The sequence below is a fragment of the Nesoenas mayeri genome (genome assembly GCF_963082525.1).
Source record: "Nesoenas mayeri genome assembly, chromosome: 20".
Classification (NCBI taxonomy): domain Eukaryota; kingdom Metazoa; phylum Chordata; class Aves; order Columbiformes; family Columbidae; genus Nesoenas; species Nesoenas mayeri.
In genome coordinates this window covers 9244956-9259591 of record NC_137569.1, presented here as the reverse complement: position 1 = coordinate 9259591, position 14636 = coordinate 9244956, and the positions used below count along the sequence as shown (strand labels likewise).

Sequence of the window (14636 nt, the reverse complement as noted above, 5' to 3'; positions counted from 1 at the left end):
TATTAAAATATCAGGATGACGAAAGTTTGAGTTGAGCTTGCAGTGTTGAAAGACCAGTTTGAGAACGTGTCGCCACTTAACCTGCTCACTGGTGCTTCTGAGCTGACCTGGTAGATTCTCTCTGGGCTGTTTCCTCTTAACCACCGGCTGTGCAGTTAGAATACAGTGTTTTGCAGCTCATGGTTTACCAAGAGATCTTTATTGCTGGGCTTCCTAAATGGTACTGAGGTTATTGCCCCTCATACCCACTTTTGGGGTTCACCTGCAGAAAGTGCTATTTATCGTGTCTGGTTAAAACACAAAATGAATGTGAGATTTGCAGAAATACATTTCATTTGCTGTAACAAAAGAAGACTGGAAAGGAGGTGCAGGTGCTTGAGAGGGAAATCTGCCTCATCTGATAAGGACTTTCAGTATTTTACATAATGCTGAGATCCAGATGTTTGATAGCTGGAGCTGTAGAGACTTTGTATGTGTCTTGAGTCAGAGATCAGGTACCCCGAGTGACTCGAGAAACGATGTGAATAATGTGCTGGGCTCTTACTTTCGTGGAAACAGGAAAACAAAGTGGAGAACAAAATAATTGGAAGCAGGGGGAGAATGAAAAGTGTCTGGTAAAATAGAAATGGATAATCTTTGAGAAGGGCGACTGGATTTCAAAAATCTTTCTGAGCCAACTATTTAAGGGTAAAAATATCTTTGAAAGGAACTGACACTGTCAGTAAAAATCTCTTCCCACAATGTTTTTTTGCTTTCTTAGAGATTTTATCGAAGGCTCAAAGGCTTCAGGTTGTGTCTTGCAGTTGTGTTGTTGTGCTGGTCTGACTGAAAGTCAGTTGATTTTCTTCGTGCAGTTAGAAACTTTTCTTTTTTGTAGCCAGCACAGTCATTGTTTTGTATTTAGTCTGAGAACAAGAAGATAACACCCCAGGACAGATCTTCAAGTAAGCGAGACAGCGTGTGAAAACACCCTTTTCCCTCTATAAAAGGTCTCACTCTTGCCCACACCCGAAGCGTGCTGTCCTCCTCATATCCGTGAAATTACCTTAAAAAATACAAGCTTAAATGTGGCCAAAGTTGTGTACGCTGGTCTGAAAATGAATATTTAAACCCCTTTCGATACGGAGTCAAAATTCAATCCTCAGTCTTGTGTGATAGAAGAGTTATATTGACAACTGGAAGTGTAATGGCTTGAATGGCCTCATTTTTTGACCCCTGTAGATTCAGGTCTTTGGTGTAAGAAATAAGCTGTAAGTACATCTGCTTGTTAACTCATCCTTACAAGGCCAACCAGCATCTGGTACCATCTACAAAAGAGTTGTGGCACTTTCCGAAAAGCATTGAGATAGTAAATAAAGCTATGAAAACGTGTGCCCTCTGTCACAGGCAGAAAATGAGATGTTAAAATTGTGCTGTTTAATCCAGCTCTCCATGGAGCACACGTTTGGATTTGGATAACTTCTGTGGTGCAGCCGCTACCTTCTTTCACAAGTAGGATTTATGGGGATGTTTTGCAACATCAGGACTTGGAGAAATACTGGATTAAGGTAGAGGATGGCACGATGCCTCCTGACCCACGTACTTGTTGTTTTGGCACAAATCTGTACTTCGTGTAGTTGCTGTAAGCTTTATCAAGCTTCAGTAATTAAGCTTTTCAGCATCTGGATTTAGGTGACTATCAGCAGTACTGAGAGCCGTCAAAGGGAAAGCATTTGTGGAAGTTACTTTAGCTTGGTTTATGTTGTGCTTTTGTTTTTGTTTTGTTGTTTTAACCTTGATTTAATATCTGCAGAAATTCTGGAGTTAATCAGAAACATTCTATCCTTTTTCTTTCTGAATGTATCCATATATTTTAATGTATAGCCCATACCATAGTCCATAGGCACCTGTATGCAGTTGAGCAGTAAAAGCACACTGTGTATTTCCAGGTAGTGGTAACACAGATTTTACAAGAGATTCTCGGTTTTGTTTGTAGTCTGACACGTCCTTCTCTTTTCTTTGCAGAGAAATGGAACGCGCGAATTACAGACTTAAGAAAGCAAGTTGAAGAGCTGTTTGAAATCAAATACGGTATGTGCTACGCTCCTTTCCAAACAATTACCTCTAGTGCTTTGCACTGTAAATCGCAGCCCTTTGGCACGTGTCTTATGGTTGGCTCAGGCTCACACCCAGTACTGACAGCACCAAAGCGTTACGTATTATTAGGAGACTTAAAATAGGGGGAAGTAGCTTTTTTGATGAGCAGAGTAATATCAAAATTGGTGCCTCTGTGTGGCACCTCAGTGTGAAACTTGATTTTCTTTTTCAGTTGTGCTCAGTTTCCTGGAGCTCCAGTGTGCACCCCCATTGAGAGCTGGCCTTTTTTCAGTGATTACACTGTGTCCTTAAGTGAAATAATCTTTTAAAATGGCTCCAGGGAGATGTTACCACTGTTCCTTTCTGATTATGATTGATGTACAGTGAAACAACAATTCCAAGATTCTCCAAGAAGGAGAGAAAAAGAAGCGCGTGTGTTAGACTTGGGGATTTGTCTCCAGATGTTGCATCCAGATGCATTTTGTGTCCACGTATCGCAGACTAAATCAGCGTCAGCATAAGTGTCAGAATAAATGGTGGTGCTCCTCTGCCGTGAGAAGTGGAAGTGCTTTCAGAACGGACCTTGTCATTTGGAGCTATTACACGTTCTGGGTGTGACTGTCATCTGAGATCTGAGCAGCCCACTGAAAGCAACTCACACCAAGTAAAAACAGTTCAAAATCTAATTGCCAGTATTCTAATTGCTCTAGAAAGGAGCACCATTCTTGGTGAATTGCTTTAATTTTGATTTTGGTGTTAGCATGTAGCCAGCCTAAAAATCTCCTGTGGACTCCGAATACGGAGCTATTCCTGACTTGCCACAGCAGGCCGTATGGTATTAAATGATCCCTTTTTTTCCCCATGGATGACAACATTTCATTGACTCATGAAACAGTTCCATACCAGATTCCAGTGCTTTCTATTTGTATGGACATACAGTTTCCCATTTCCCAGAATGAGTTACGGATGTCCAGAATTCCCAGAGTGCTCCAGTTTGGGCCATCTTCTATTTGGCAGTTAAAACCAAGCCTGGTTGAAACAAGGTTCTTCTCACCATTTTCTAAAATGTTGGTATTCGATTCTCATCAGAGAACAAGACTAAGATACACACAGTGTTTTCAAAGCCTCCCTCTTTTGTGATGAGCTTCCAAGTGTTTCAAAGAGTATCTTACCCAAATGCCTTTAAAACCTAAATTGTCTTATTGCCTTTAAGAATTTCTGAGTTAGCCTGTTTGGTATACACCCATGTCTGAACCACAGACCAATTTCATGGTACGTTCAGTTCCTTGAAAAGCTGTTCTGAGTAGTTTTGCTTTCACAAATGCTGCCCCATCACTGGACTCTAATTTGGCCTTAGCTTGGCCTTTCTCTCCTCAAATAATTTTTTGCATCTAATTTCCATAGCAAACCAACAGAATGTACCAAACTGTTTGCAGACCAGTCAGATGGTAATAGAGAATTCTTGTTGCATGGCTTACAAAATTAACATACCCTTGTGAGTATAAAGAAATCACCCCTTTTGGTATTTGCAAACCATGGGGCCACTCTCCAGTATTTGCCAGCCTGATGGGTGTATTGTTAGGATTGCGGTTCTCATAACTTAAAGAAATACATCGAGGTTATTTTCCAGCTGTGCGTGAATCTGTTATTTGCTTTTCATTTGCTTCAAAGATTTCATTAGTAGGGCCATGCTTTTTTTGGATGATGTTAGAAGTATATTGGTTTTTTGTTAGCAATTCCTTGCATTTCTAAAATACCCAAAGCTTTAGGAATTCACTCAAAAGAAGGGATTTGTGTCTCCCCTCCAAGGCATTAGTGACTCTTGTAACCCAATAGTAATAACAAATAATAATAATAATCAGAGCTAATTAAATGTTTGGTCTATAATTAAGTCTAGATAATTTCATCTTTCAAAATGTCTTATTAAACAAAACCAGAATACTGTGAAATTTCACTGTAACAGGTGCTGTCTCTGCTATTAAATGTTTACAGAGTAAAGGGAAAAGAGGAGAATCTGCATATATATGCAGGTCTGCAGCTTGTTTACTGTGAATTAGAGTAATTTAGCTATAAAACAAAAACAAATCCCCACAAATAGGAATGCTTGCGTGTTTAAATGTGCCTGTTCGCTAGTTGGAAAGCTTTCAGGGTGATATCAGAGTAGAACCACAAACTACTCTAATGTTTTCTCTTCTCCTTTTTTCTTGAAGCTCAAGCTATAAAAGCAAAAGGTCCCGTGTCTGTCCCGTACCCGCTCTTCCAGTCCCATGTGGAAGATTTATATGTGGAAGGGCTGCCAGAGGGAATTCCCTTCAGGCGTCCGTCCACGTACGGCATTCCCCGTCTGGAGAGGATACTTCTAGCAAAGGAGCGAATCCGCTTTGTGATTAAAAAGTAAGGAAGTTTGCATTTTTGTCCCTATAGGATTGATTGTTTTTTGCTGCCTCCGCTCTGCTTCATTTTATCCTCAACAACTTCCAAGCTGATTTGTACTGAGCTGTTGTTGTGCAGCACTGATGAGTAGTTTGATGTTCACTCATATAAATTCAGCTTATCAAATCCACAGAGCAGCATGGTGGTGGCTGAGATCAGAACATTTCGATATTATGGCCTTCTTGTCATGGGCAGATCTCTTTGTGCTATTTTAATCTCTGCAGCTATAATACGTGTTGGATCTTTGCTTCTGATTAAGTGCATCTTAGACTTCCCAGGTAATTTTAATGTAATCTGGATGTGACCATGAAATGTTATGGCTCAGGTGAATATGCGTATCAGGCATCAAAAACGTTTCACAGAATCACTCCTGCTTATTCCCCATGCTGCACGCATTGGTGTGCAGGCATTTCAGAGAGCGAGCTGAGCACACTGATCTCACCCCAGGGGTATGGGGGGCCTCCCAGCCTTCATCAGCTCTAGAGTGATGCCCTACTGATACAAGCCCAACTACAACCCCATCCCCCTTCGAGTCTAGTTTAAAGCTCTCCAAATGAGCCCTGCTAATTCCTGTCCCAGCATTCTTTTGCCCCTGCGAGATAAACCTTTCCCACGTATCACTGTTTGGACTGAAACCTTTCCCATGTATCACTGTTTGGACTGGTGTCTTGTAAAACCAGCTCTTATCAAAGAACCCAAAGCCCTGCCTGTAGCACCAGTCCTGTAGCCAGTTGTTTACAGACTGAATTTTTCTATTCCCTCCCATATCATCACCCAAAACTGGAAGGAGGGAAGAGAAAATCACTTGAGCCCCAGACTCTTTTACCATCCGTCCCAAGGCCTTGAAATCTTTTTTCATTCCCATCAGACTGCGGGATGCAGCTTCCTCCCCACCTCTCTGGAAGATCAGCAGTGGGTAGTAGTCCATTGGGTGCACCAGGTTGGGTAGCGTCCTGGTTATGTCCCTGATCTGGGTTCCAGGTAGACTGCACACTTCCCTACAATGAGGGTCAGCTCTGCAGATTGGGCCCTCTGTCCCTCCCAGAAGGGAATTGCCTACGACAGTTACCCTTCTTTCTCATCTGAGGTGGTCTTGAGGCATGTGATCAACTGCCTCTTTCTATGTAACCTCATAGGTGGGCCTTGCACCACATCCTCACCTACCTCCTCTTCAAGATCCAGGGCCTCAAACCTATTACGGAGGGGCACCTGGGGAAGCAAAGCAGGTAGGGAGGGGGATTGCCCACGGCCCCAAACTGGAACCTGCTTCCAGCCCTCGTCATCTTTACTGTCCCCTACCTCTGCCCAACAGCGACAGGGGCTGTGTCAGGTCTTCTCCCTCTGCCAAACAGGGCAAGGGGTTCATCACCTTTTGGGGGGTATCCCCCTGGAGCGTCTCTGAGTGGCACACCAGGCAGTTACCCCACCAGTCGATTTCCTTTTCACACTCCCTGATGGTTCTCAGCATCTCCATCTCCTCCTTAAGCTTTGCAACCATGTAGAGCAGATCTTGCACCTGCTCACAGCTCACACAGGGGGGATGCTGCCATCGTCATCTGGCAGCAGCAGGCTCTGGCACTCCCTGCAGCCAGAAACCTGAACAGCCACGGTTCGGGGCAGACAGTCTGTCTGAGTCGCTACAGTCTTCTTCAGACAAGCTCTCTTTCTGGTCAAGACCATGGTTGGCAACAGTATGAGACAGTGGCAATAGGTGAGAGGGTCTAACTAGCAAAAGTGACAACCTGTGCACCCTAGTGCACGAGTTACCACACCCGCTGCTGCAGCACAGCGTGGGTGCTGCTCACCCGTGTCACAAGCCGACTGCCCCTTCCAGCACCTGGTGAGCAGCGTCCTGGAGGGTTCTTCAAGACGAGGGGCGGGGGTGTGATCGCCCTCGCCGCGGTAACGCCCACTCATGTCAGCTGCTCTCACAAGGGCTGCCGGGAGCTTCCGGGTCTCTAGAGAATGAAAGTGCCCAATTGAGAGAGAAAAAAACCCAAAAAAGGCTTCTCTATACCTCGAAGATTTCGCTTAATCGGGACCTGCCGAGCTGCCTCTGATCAGCTGATCTCAGGAACTGAGAACGTTTCTGTTAGTAGGATTCCAACCAGCTCTTACAATACTTTGATGTTGATGGAATTTAACATTGGGGATCGTGATGCCCCCTGTGGTTTTTATTTTCTAATCAGGTAGCTGTAGGCTGTAAATTCTGGTTTATGAAAGTGTGCGTCACTGAAGTGAGTATCTTCTATCTTTTAGGCATGAGCTTTTGAATTTGACACAAGAAGATGCACCGTTGGACAAACCAGTTGCAGGAGGTAGGTCTTCAAACGTGCGAGTTGTACAAGTACAATACGATCTCCCATTTGTCAGTCTTTTGCTTTTACTAATAACAGATAGCAAATAATTCCACTTGTTTTGAATTTTCTTTAGCTACAAAGTGACAGCTGTTTTCCACTCCAAGCCAGTGGTAGTGACACTATCAACGGATTTAATTCCGCTGGCCAGGAGGAAAAATAATGAGCTAAGTGTTAGTCTGTTGAGATGTAGAGAAAAGGCAGTAGTTTCCATAGCTGATAGAGGGTAGGGAACTGTCTGTCACATGGAATAATTATCTATATATGGTATTTGCCAAAATAAGATTAATTGAAATTAGGTTAATTGAAATGCAATAATGAACATACTGCTTTTAGTGACAGTTATTGTTGCTTCTGACTTGCTTGGATGATGAGACTCCATTTTCATGCAAACAACGTGTTCTCACGCTTCTGCTGTCAGCAATACTTGTCAGCAGATGCTCTTACAGGCTTTGTCTCCATCGAGCACCCATCCAAAGGTAACAAAAATGCCCATGTAAAACCAAGACTACAAGAACAGACTTTTGTTACAATTGCACCCACAAACTCATTTCCTTGCAAGCTGGGAGAAAAAAAGTTTAGTATGGAGGAAAAAAAAAAGAAGTTTTGATATAATTATGCCTTTGGGCATTAGTTGGTAAATTACTTTCCAGGACTCGTGTTTTCTCTTCAGTTGTGTTCTGCTGTCTCTTGGGCTTCAGGGCATTTTTTTCAATTGTCCAATTAAGCCAAGTGTTGAAAGCTTGTAGGCATGAACCAGTGGCAGCAAACAAATTGATTCCAAGCCCAGAATGCTAACTGCCAACCTCAGCCTGGCTGAACTGTGAATTGTAATAATACCAGAGAAATCATTAGTTCAGACAGGGACACAAGCGTTTCAATGCTCGTATCTGCACCACTGCAGCACGATTATGTTGTGTTGTATACTCATAGTCTCCTGTTGTAAAAAGTTCTATCAAAGGCTGTACTTAAAGTGAACATTAAGGATCTAAACTAAGCGAAGAAATTGTGTCAGAAGGATGTCACTTCAGCCTGTGTGTAGGAATTAAACCTTTCCTGCAGTATAAGTTAAGCTAGTGTCTTGAATCTTAATAACCTGCTGTTCCTTTGAGCACCAAATTTGACTACAAAAATAGTAGGTAGATTAATGACTTAACTGTACTCTTATGTGGGTTTTTTAATTAGCCCTTTTCTCTGTTTTTGTCATATTTAATATGGTTATACTCATCATGAAGACAAAGCAGGTACATTACATATCCCGTAAAACCCCTGTAGCTAGGAAAACTCATGTCTCAGTTAGTGTCGAGGAACCATTTGGAGAGTTGGAACTCTCCAGATTATCCCCAGAATAATTCGATATAGTTATTAATCACCTTTTAAAAAGTATTGTCCATGAACAGTGGGAGAAGTGGATGCTGGAAATTCAACAAGAATATACAGCAAAGAGCAAACTGCTGAGCGCACCCATTTGCAACGTCTTGGTTTGGGGTTGTCAGTGCTTAAGTGAAAATTCCTTAAAAGCAAGTTTTCACCCCATACACATACCAAACTCTGCACTGAATATCAAGATCATTTTTTTAGGAAATGAAACTGGCAAAAAATCTAACCCCATCTCCACATGGAATGTATGGATTGGGGACAGATGATGGCAGCATTGCAGTTCTTCCTGCCAGTACACTGCCTGCCATTTGTAGCATGAGCGATGTCACTTGTTCAACGGATTTTCATACAGTTGTATATTCTGTCCTTCTTTTTTTTTAATAATTAATTTTCCCCGTTGCAAGTTGAAGCTTTGCATAGTATTTTCTGGGTTACCTGAAAATGCGGGATAGCTGTGCCTGCTATAAACTGAACAACTGGAAATAATGAGGGAATGTTGGTTTTGTTCTGTGTCCCTCTCACATACAGTGAAAGAGGACTGGTATGCCAGGATCACCAAACTCAGAAAGGTGGTAGATCAACTCTTCTCTAAAAAGTTTGGTGAGTACAGTATTATTTTCTTTCATGGCTTTGTATTTCGTGAAGGTTCCACAGAATCACATGATTGCAACAGCCTGAGGAATTGGGAGCTTAGGTAGCTTTTCATAAAGATGATGACCAAACTGTCGAAAAAAAGTTGATGGCCAAACTGTCCAGTTACTAGATGTGTTTTGTTCTAACAGCCGAGGCCCTGGGGAGCACGGAGCCGAAAGCTGTTCCCTACCAGAAATTTGAGGCCCATCCTACTGAGCTCTACGTCGAAGGGCTGCCAGAGAACATCCCCTTTAGGAGCCCCTCCTGGTATGGAATCCCTCGCCTTGAAAAAATAATTCAAGTGGGCAACAGAATAAAATTTGTCATCAAAAGGTACGTGTTTGATATAATACCCAAACACTTTTTTTTTTCTTTTTAAGAAAGAGGCCAAACAAAGCACCCTTTGTGTAATCAAGCACTTGCTTTCGTTAAGTCACGAAGCGTTTGGTTACTAAATAGGCAGATTAAATATTCTGCATTATAAAGTAGGTATTTGCAATCCAGACAAGTCTTCAAAAATATCTTTGTAGCATGTTCACAGGTGTGAAAGACATAGTCAAAAAACCCAAACTTTTCAATTCATGCCATAATAAGTACTGGTGTTGAATTTATGTCAAGAATGGACAGGTGGTTTGTTTTCTGGTTGCAGGCCAGAGCTGCTCACTCTCCCTTCAGCTGAAGTTATTCAGCCCAAGCCAAACACTCTGGGTAAGAGTCTCCGAGTGGGAATCGTGGCATTTGGTGGGGAAACACGTTTGGGTCAGTGCAGCGTTTGGTGATGGGTGCGCTGACACGCTCTTCATGAGGTCTGAAAAGAATAAATGGGTCGTTGTGAACACGGGTGGCTTTTTGGATCATTTAAAGTAAATTAGTCTCACTCCTTTGCCAGTAAGACTACAACACGTGGATAAGTATAAACACACATGCCAGTGTTAAATACCTGTGAAATCTATCAAATAAGTAGGTGAGATTGCAAAAAAACATGAATGCATTTTGCCTTGGAAATATAAGAAGCTAAAAATTAACAAGATCAGGTGATTTTTTTAGTCAAAAATACAATTTGGAAACAAAAACTTTCCGCATAGCTTCCTTCATGCGTGCTGTCCACAACCCTGAATGGTGTTAGCTCAGTAGTGGTTAATTGTTATTTGTGGTTTATGATGAAAAGTAATGAATTGCGGTGCCGTTTGTCAGAAATGAAGTGCTTTTTATTGCTGCTAGTGTCCTTTGCTTTCTTCTCTACCTAAGCTACAAATCGCCTGCTCTGGCTAACACTCCTGTAATTGGCTTTTATTGACAATAGAGAGCACAACTGGAGATGATTTTTTGATGCTAATCAAAATGTTTAGCAAAGCACTCTTTAAATCCTCATCTTCTGCTCTAAAGAGCGTTATTCTTATGCAGTATGATGAATTAATTCCAATGTCGTAAGAGCCACAAGAGTAATTCCTTCCTACATCTCAAGGCTCTGAAGAGCAAGTTCTCCCACTTGGGCCAATGTTTGAAATGTGTAACTATATATAAATGATCTTCTGTTATGTAGAGGCAATTATGTGTATCATTTAAGCTGCCATTAATAATCATTACTCATGTGTCCTTGTCTACTCAGATGTCATTGTGTTGATAGTTCACAAGTTCTCGTGTTGAAAGAAAAGTGTTTGAATGTACCACTTCATCTAGAACTGGGTAATACTCTGACATATGCACATTTCTGATTTTCAGTGAAAGACGATTGGAATGTCAGGATCACAAAGCTGAGAAGACAAGTAGAAGAGATATTTAATACGAAGTTTGGTAAGTTAAATGTTAAATGAACTGTTTTATAATGCTGCTGCATTTTAAAACTCATCTGTAAAGAGTTCTAAATTTTACTATGCTTCACTTATTTGAACATCAAAGTTGTACTAGGGTAAATATGAAAATCTTGAGTATTCTTACCTGCTTTTTACTGACTCTTTCCTATAAATGACACAAATGACTTTCACACAGAATCACAGAATCGACTGGATTGGAAAAGACCTCAGAGATCATCAAGTCCAGCCCTTGGTCCAACTCCAGTCCACTGACTAGATCACGGCACTAAGTGCCATGTCCAGTCTCAGTTTAAAAACCTCCAGGGCGGTGAGTCCAGCACCTCCCTGGGCAGCCCTTCCAATGCCTGACCACTCTCTCTGCACAGAATTGCTTTCTAATCTCCAGCCTAAATTTCCCCTGGCAGAGTTGAAGCCCATGGCCCCTTGTCCTATTGCTGATGCCTGGGAGAAGAGCCCAATCCCCACCTGGCTAGAACTGCCCTTCAGGTAGTTCTAGAGAGTGCTGAGCTCACCTCTAAGCCTCCTCTTCTCCAGACTAAACAAGCCCAGCTCCCTCAGCCTCTCCCCATAGGGCTTGTGTTCAAGTCCCTTCCCCAGTCTTGTTGCTCTTCTCTGGACCCACTCCAGCACTTCAATCTCTTTCCTGAGCTGAGGGGCCCAGAACTGAACACAATACTCCAGGTGTGGCCTCCCCTATGCACAGCACAGGGGAAGGATCACTGCCCTTGTCCTGCTGACCACGCTATTTCGGATACAGGACAGGATCCCATTGGCCTTCTTGGCCACCTGGGCACACTGTTGGCTCATGTTGAGCTTCCTGTCAATGAGTCCCCCATGTCCCTTTCTGCCTGACTGCTCTGCAGCCACTCTGTGCCCAGCCTGGAGCTGCAGGGGGTTGTTGTGGCCAAAGCGCAGCACCCGGCACTTGGCCTTGTTGAACTTCATCCCACTGGAATCAGCCCATTTTTCCAGTCTATCCAGATCCCTCTGCAGAGCCTCCTGCCTTCCAGCAGCTCCACACTCCCTCCCAACTTGCTGTCCTCAGCAAATTTGCTGATGATGGTCTCAATCCCCTCATCTAAATCATCAATAAAGATGTTAAACAGGACTGGACCCAACAGTGACCCCTGGGGGACACCACTAGTGACTGGCTGCCAGCTAGATGCAGCCCCATTCATCCTAGGTCATAGTTTTTCCAGTTGTGTGACAAGAAATGTTATGTGCACAAAAAGCTTTTCGATTAAAAAAGTTCTCAGAAGAAAATACTTGGCACTGCAGGCTTAGATGTTTTTTTAACAACATGGACCAAGTCCCTGTTTGCAGTTATTCTACAGAAAATAACAGAAAATCTATTTTAATATTTCTCTTGGGGTTTTTTTGTTATATCTGAGTAGCAGAGCTTCTGTACGCCGAGGTCCTTAGAATCACTTGAGATCACATAGCCCCCATTTGAGTGTGTAAACTATCGTTCTTTCTCTGTTTTCAGCCCAAGCTCTGGGGCTCTCAGAGGCGGTGAAGGTTCCCTATCCTGTATTTGAATCAAACCCCGAGTACCTGAGCGTCGAAGGTTTGCCCGAAGGAATCCCCTTCCGTAGTCCCACCTGGTTTGGAATTCCACGCCTTGAAAGGATTGTCCGTGGGAGCGGCAAAATCAAATTTGTTGTTAAAAAGTATGTTTGTAATTCAGTTCTTTTTTTTTACTCCTGATTTTGAAGTTATTTGATTTTCTTCCCTGCAGCTTTAGGCTTTAAATGCTACCTAAATTCGCTTCTCGTGAAACAGAATATTTTGCTCATATGTTTTACCTCATAAAAGGATATACCTTCCTTATTTAACTTGTATAGATGTATCAATTGCATGTTCCATGCACCAGGGATCTATGGGAAAAAATGGCCTTGTACCTAGAGAAATGAACCCAAAAGGAGATTGTAGAGTAGAAAATGTAGCTTTATGTTTTCTACCTTTTTGTGGTTATAGTAGATGAAGAGTCATCTCTGCTTCTAGCAAAGCTTTATTATAGAGAGCTGATGTTATGTAAATTGGAACTCAACTGAATTCCAAGTAATTTGTGACATTTTGCGGTATTATTTTTCTCGCGTGTGTGATTGATTGGATCATGTTCTGTTCAACTTTTAGGCCTGAGCTTGTCACTTCCTATTTGCCTCCAGGGCTGGCCAGTAAAATAAACACTAGAGGTAAACCATTAATTATTATTTGCTGCCATCAAGTCATAAATATTTACTTTCTGCTTCCTTAGCAGACTGAGAGATTGTTGTGGTTAAAAAAAAAAAACAGGTGTTGCAAACAAAAGACATTATTTAATATGATCTAGCATAGAGTGTCAGTCACTTCTCCCAGCTTGGTGTCACCAGCAAACTTGCTGACAGTCACTCTATTCCCTCGTCCAAATCACTGATGAATATATTGAATAATACCGGCCCCAGCACTGCCCCTGAGGCACTGCACTGGATCCAGGCCTCAACTGGACTGTGCCCCATTGACCACGACTCTCTGGCTTCTTCTCTTCAGCCAGTTCGCAGTCACCTCACTACCCAATCATCCAAACTGCACTCCCTCAGTTCAGCTGTGAGGATGCTGTGGGAGACTGTCAGTGCCTCACTCAAGTCAAGATAGACCGCATCCACCACTCTGCCATCATCCATCCATCTTATTATGTCCTCATAAAGTCAATGAGGTTGGTCAAGCACGACTTCCCCTTGGTGAAGCCATGTTGACTGCCCCTAATGACCCTCTTATCCCTGATACGCCTTGAGATGGCACCAAGGAGAAGTCGTTCCATCAGTTTCACAGGGATGGAGGTGAGGCTGACCGGTCTATAGCTACCCGGATCCTCCTTCCTGCCCTTTTTGAAGACTGGAGTGACATTTGCTTTCCTCCAGTCCTCAGGCACCTCTCCCATTTCCCAAGACTTGGCAAAGATGATGGAGAGCGGTCCAGCCAGCCCCCTCAGTACCCGCGGGTGCATCCCATCTGGACCCATGGATTTATGGATGTCCAGATTGCCTAACTGCTCCCTAACCCAGTCCTCATCAACCCAGGCAAACTCCTCATTGTCCTGCCTTCCTCTGGGGCCTCAGCGGTACGGGGCTCCTCAGGACAGCTCCGGCAGAGTAGACAGAGACAAAGAAGGCGTTCAGTAACTCTGCCTTCTCTGTATCTTCTGTCACCAGGGCACCCACCTCAAGTCTTCTGTTCTGAATTAATGGAGTGAAAATCTAGGTGTGATACCTGCCTTTTTCAAGAGCACTAAACCTACTTTTTAAGGCTGTGAGCATCACTGTATTGTTCAAATTTTACAATGCAGACTGTACTTAGTACAGACACAAGGGATTCTTTGGTCTGTTGGAACTTTCAGAATGCAGCTGCTTTTCCATTAGCTGTGCAGGATATACAACGATAAAGCGTTTGTGCTTTACATCTTTTATTGTGTTGACTTCCAGCAATGAGTCCAAAGAGATCGAAAAGGTCACGAAGTCCTCCAGGGAATTCAAAGGTTCCAGAGATTGAAGTTACTGTTGAAGAAGGTATGGAAGGAATATCATTAAATATTCTTCTAATGTTCTATTCTTCTGATGTTTTCTGTTCTTCTCAGTTTTTGTAGCCCATAATTAACTTATACATGCACCTCATGTAGCAAACTCAGTTTCATTTCGGGGATTTAGATAAACTTTTGTATAGAAACGGTTTTATTTTTTGTTTCTGTATACCAGTGGATTCTGTGCAGGTGATGATTATGTAGAATGTTGGAGTTTAACAGTTTCCTTGGGCCTTTGTTTCCAAGCAGAGATGTGGAAGCTGATGCAGTCCTGAGCAGAGACACGACAGCTGTGATCAGTAGTATCAAATGCTCAAATAAAACCCTAGAATTAGTTCTTAAGGGTTTTTTTGAATTCTATTCTTGATTCAGAATCTAAGTTCTCTC

General features: G+C 42.7%; 1 protein-coding gene across 1 annotated transcript in view; it reads left to right on the top strand.

Moving 5' to 3' along the window:
• GTF2I (general transcription factor IIi) overlaps nt 1-14636 on the top strand; it is a gene marked incomplete at its 3' end in the record, with an annotated part of 58251 nt that overhangs the window by 30638 nt on the left and 12977 nt on the right. The window contains exons 12-21 of the mRNA XM_080357039.1: nt 2005-2070; nt 4287-4470; nt 6769-6827; nt 8775-8846; nt 9029-9212; nt 9529-9587; nt 10602-10673; nt 12180-12363; nt 12830-12888; nt 14155-14238. Of these exons, the coding sequence (XP_080213165.1) occupies nt 2005-2070; nt 4287-4470; nt 6769-6827; nt 8775-8846; nt 9029-9212; nt 9529-9587; nt 10602-10673; nt 12180-12363; nt 12830-12888; nt 14155-14238 (1023 nt within the window). The remainder of the gene's footprint in view (nt 1-2004; nt 2071-4286; nt 4471-6768; nt 6828-8774; nt 8847-9028; nt 9213-9528; nt 9588-10601; nt 10674-12179; nt 12364-12829; nt 12889-14154; nt 14239-14636) is intronic.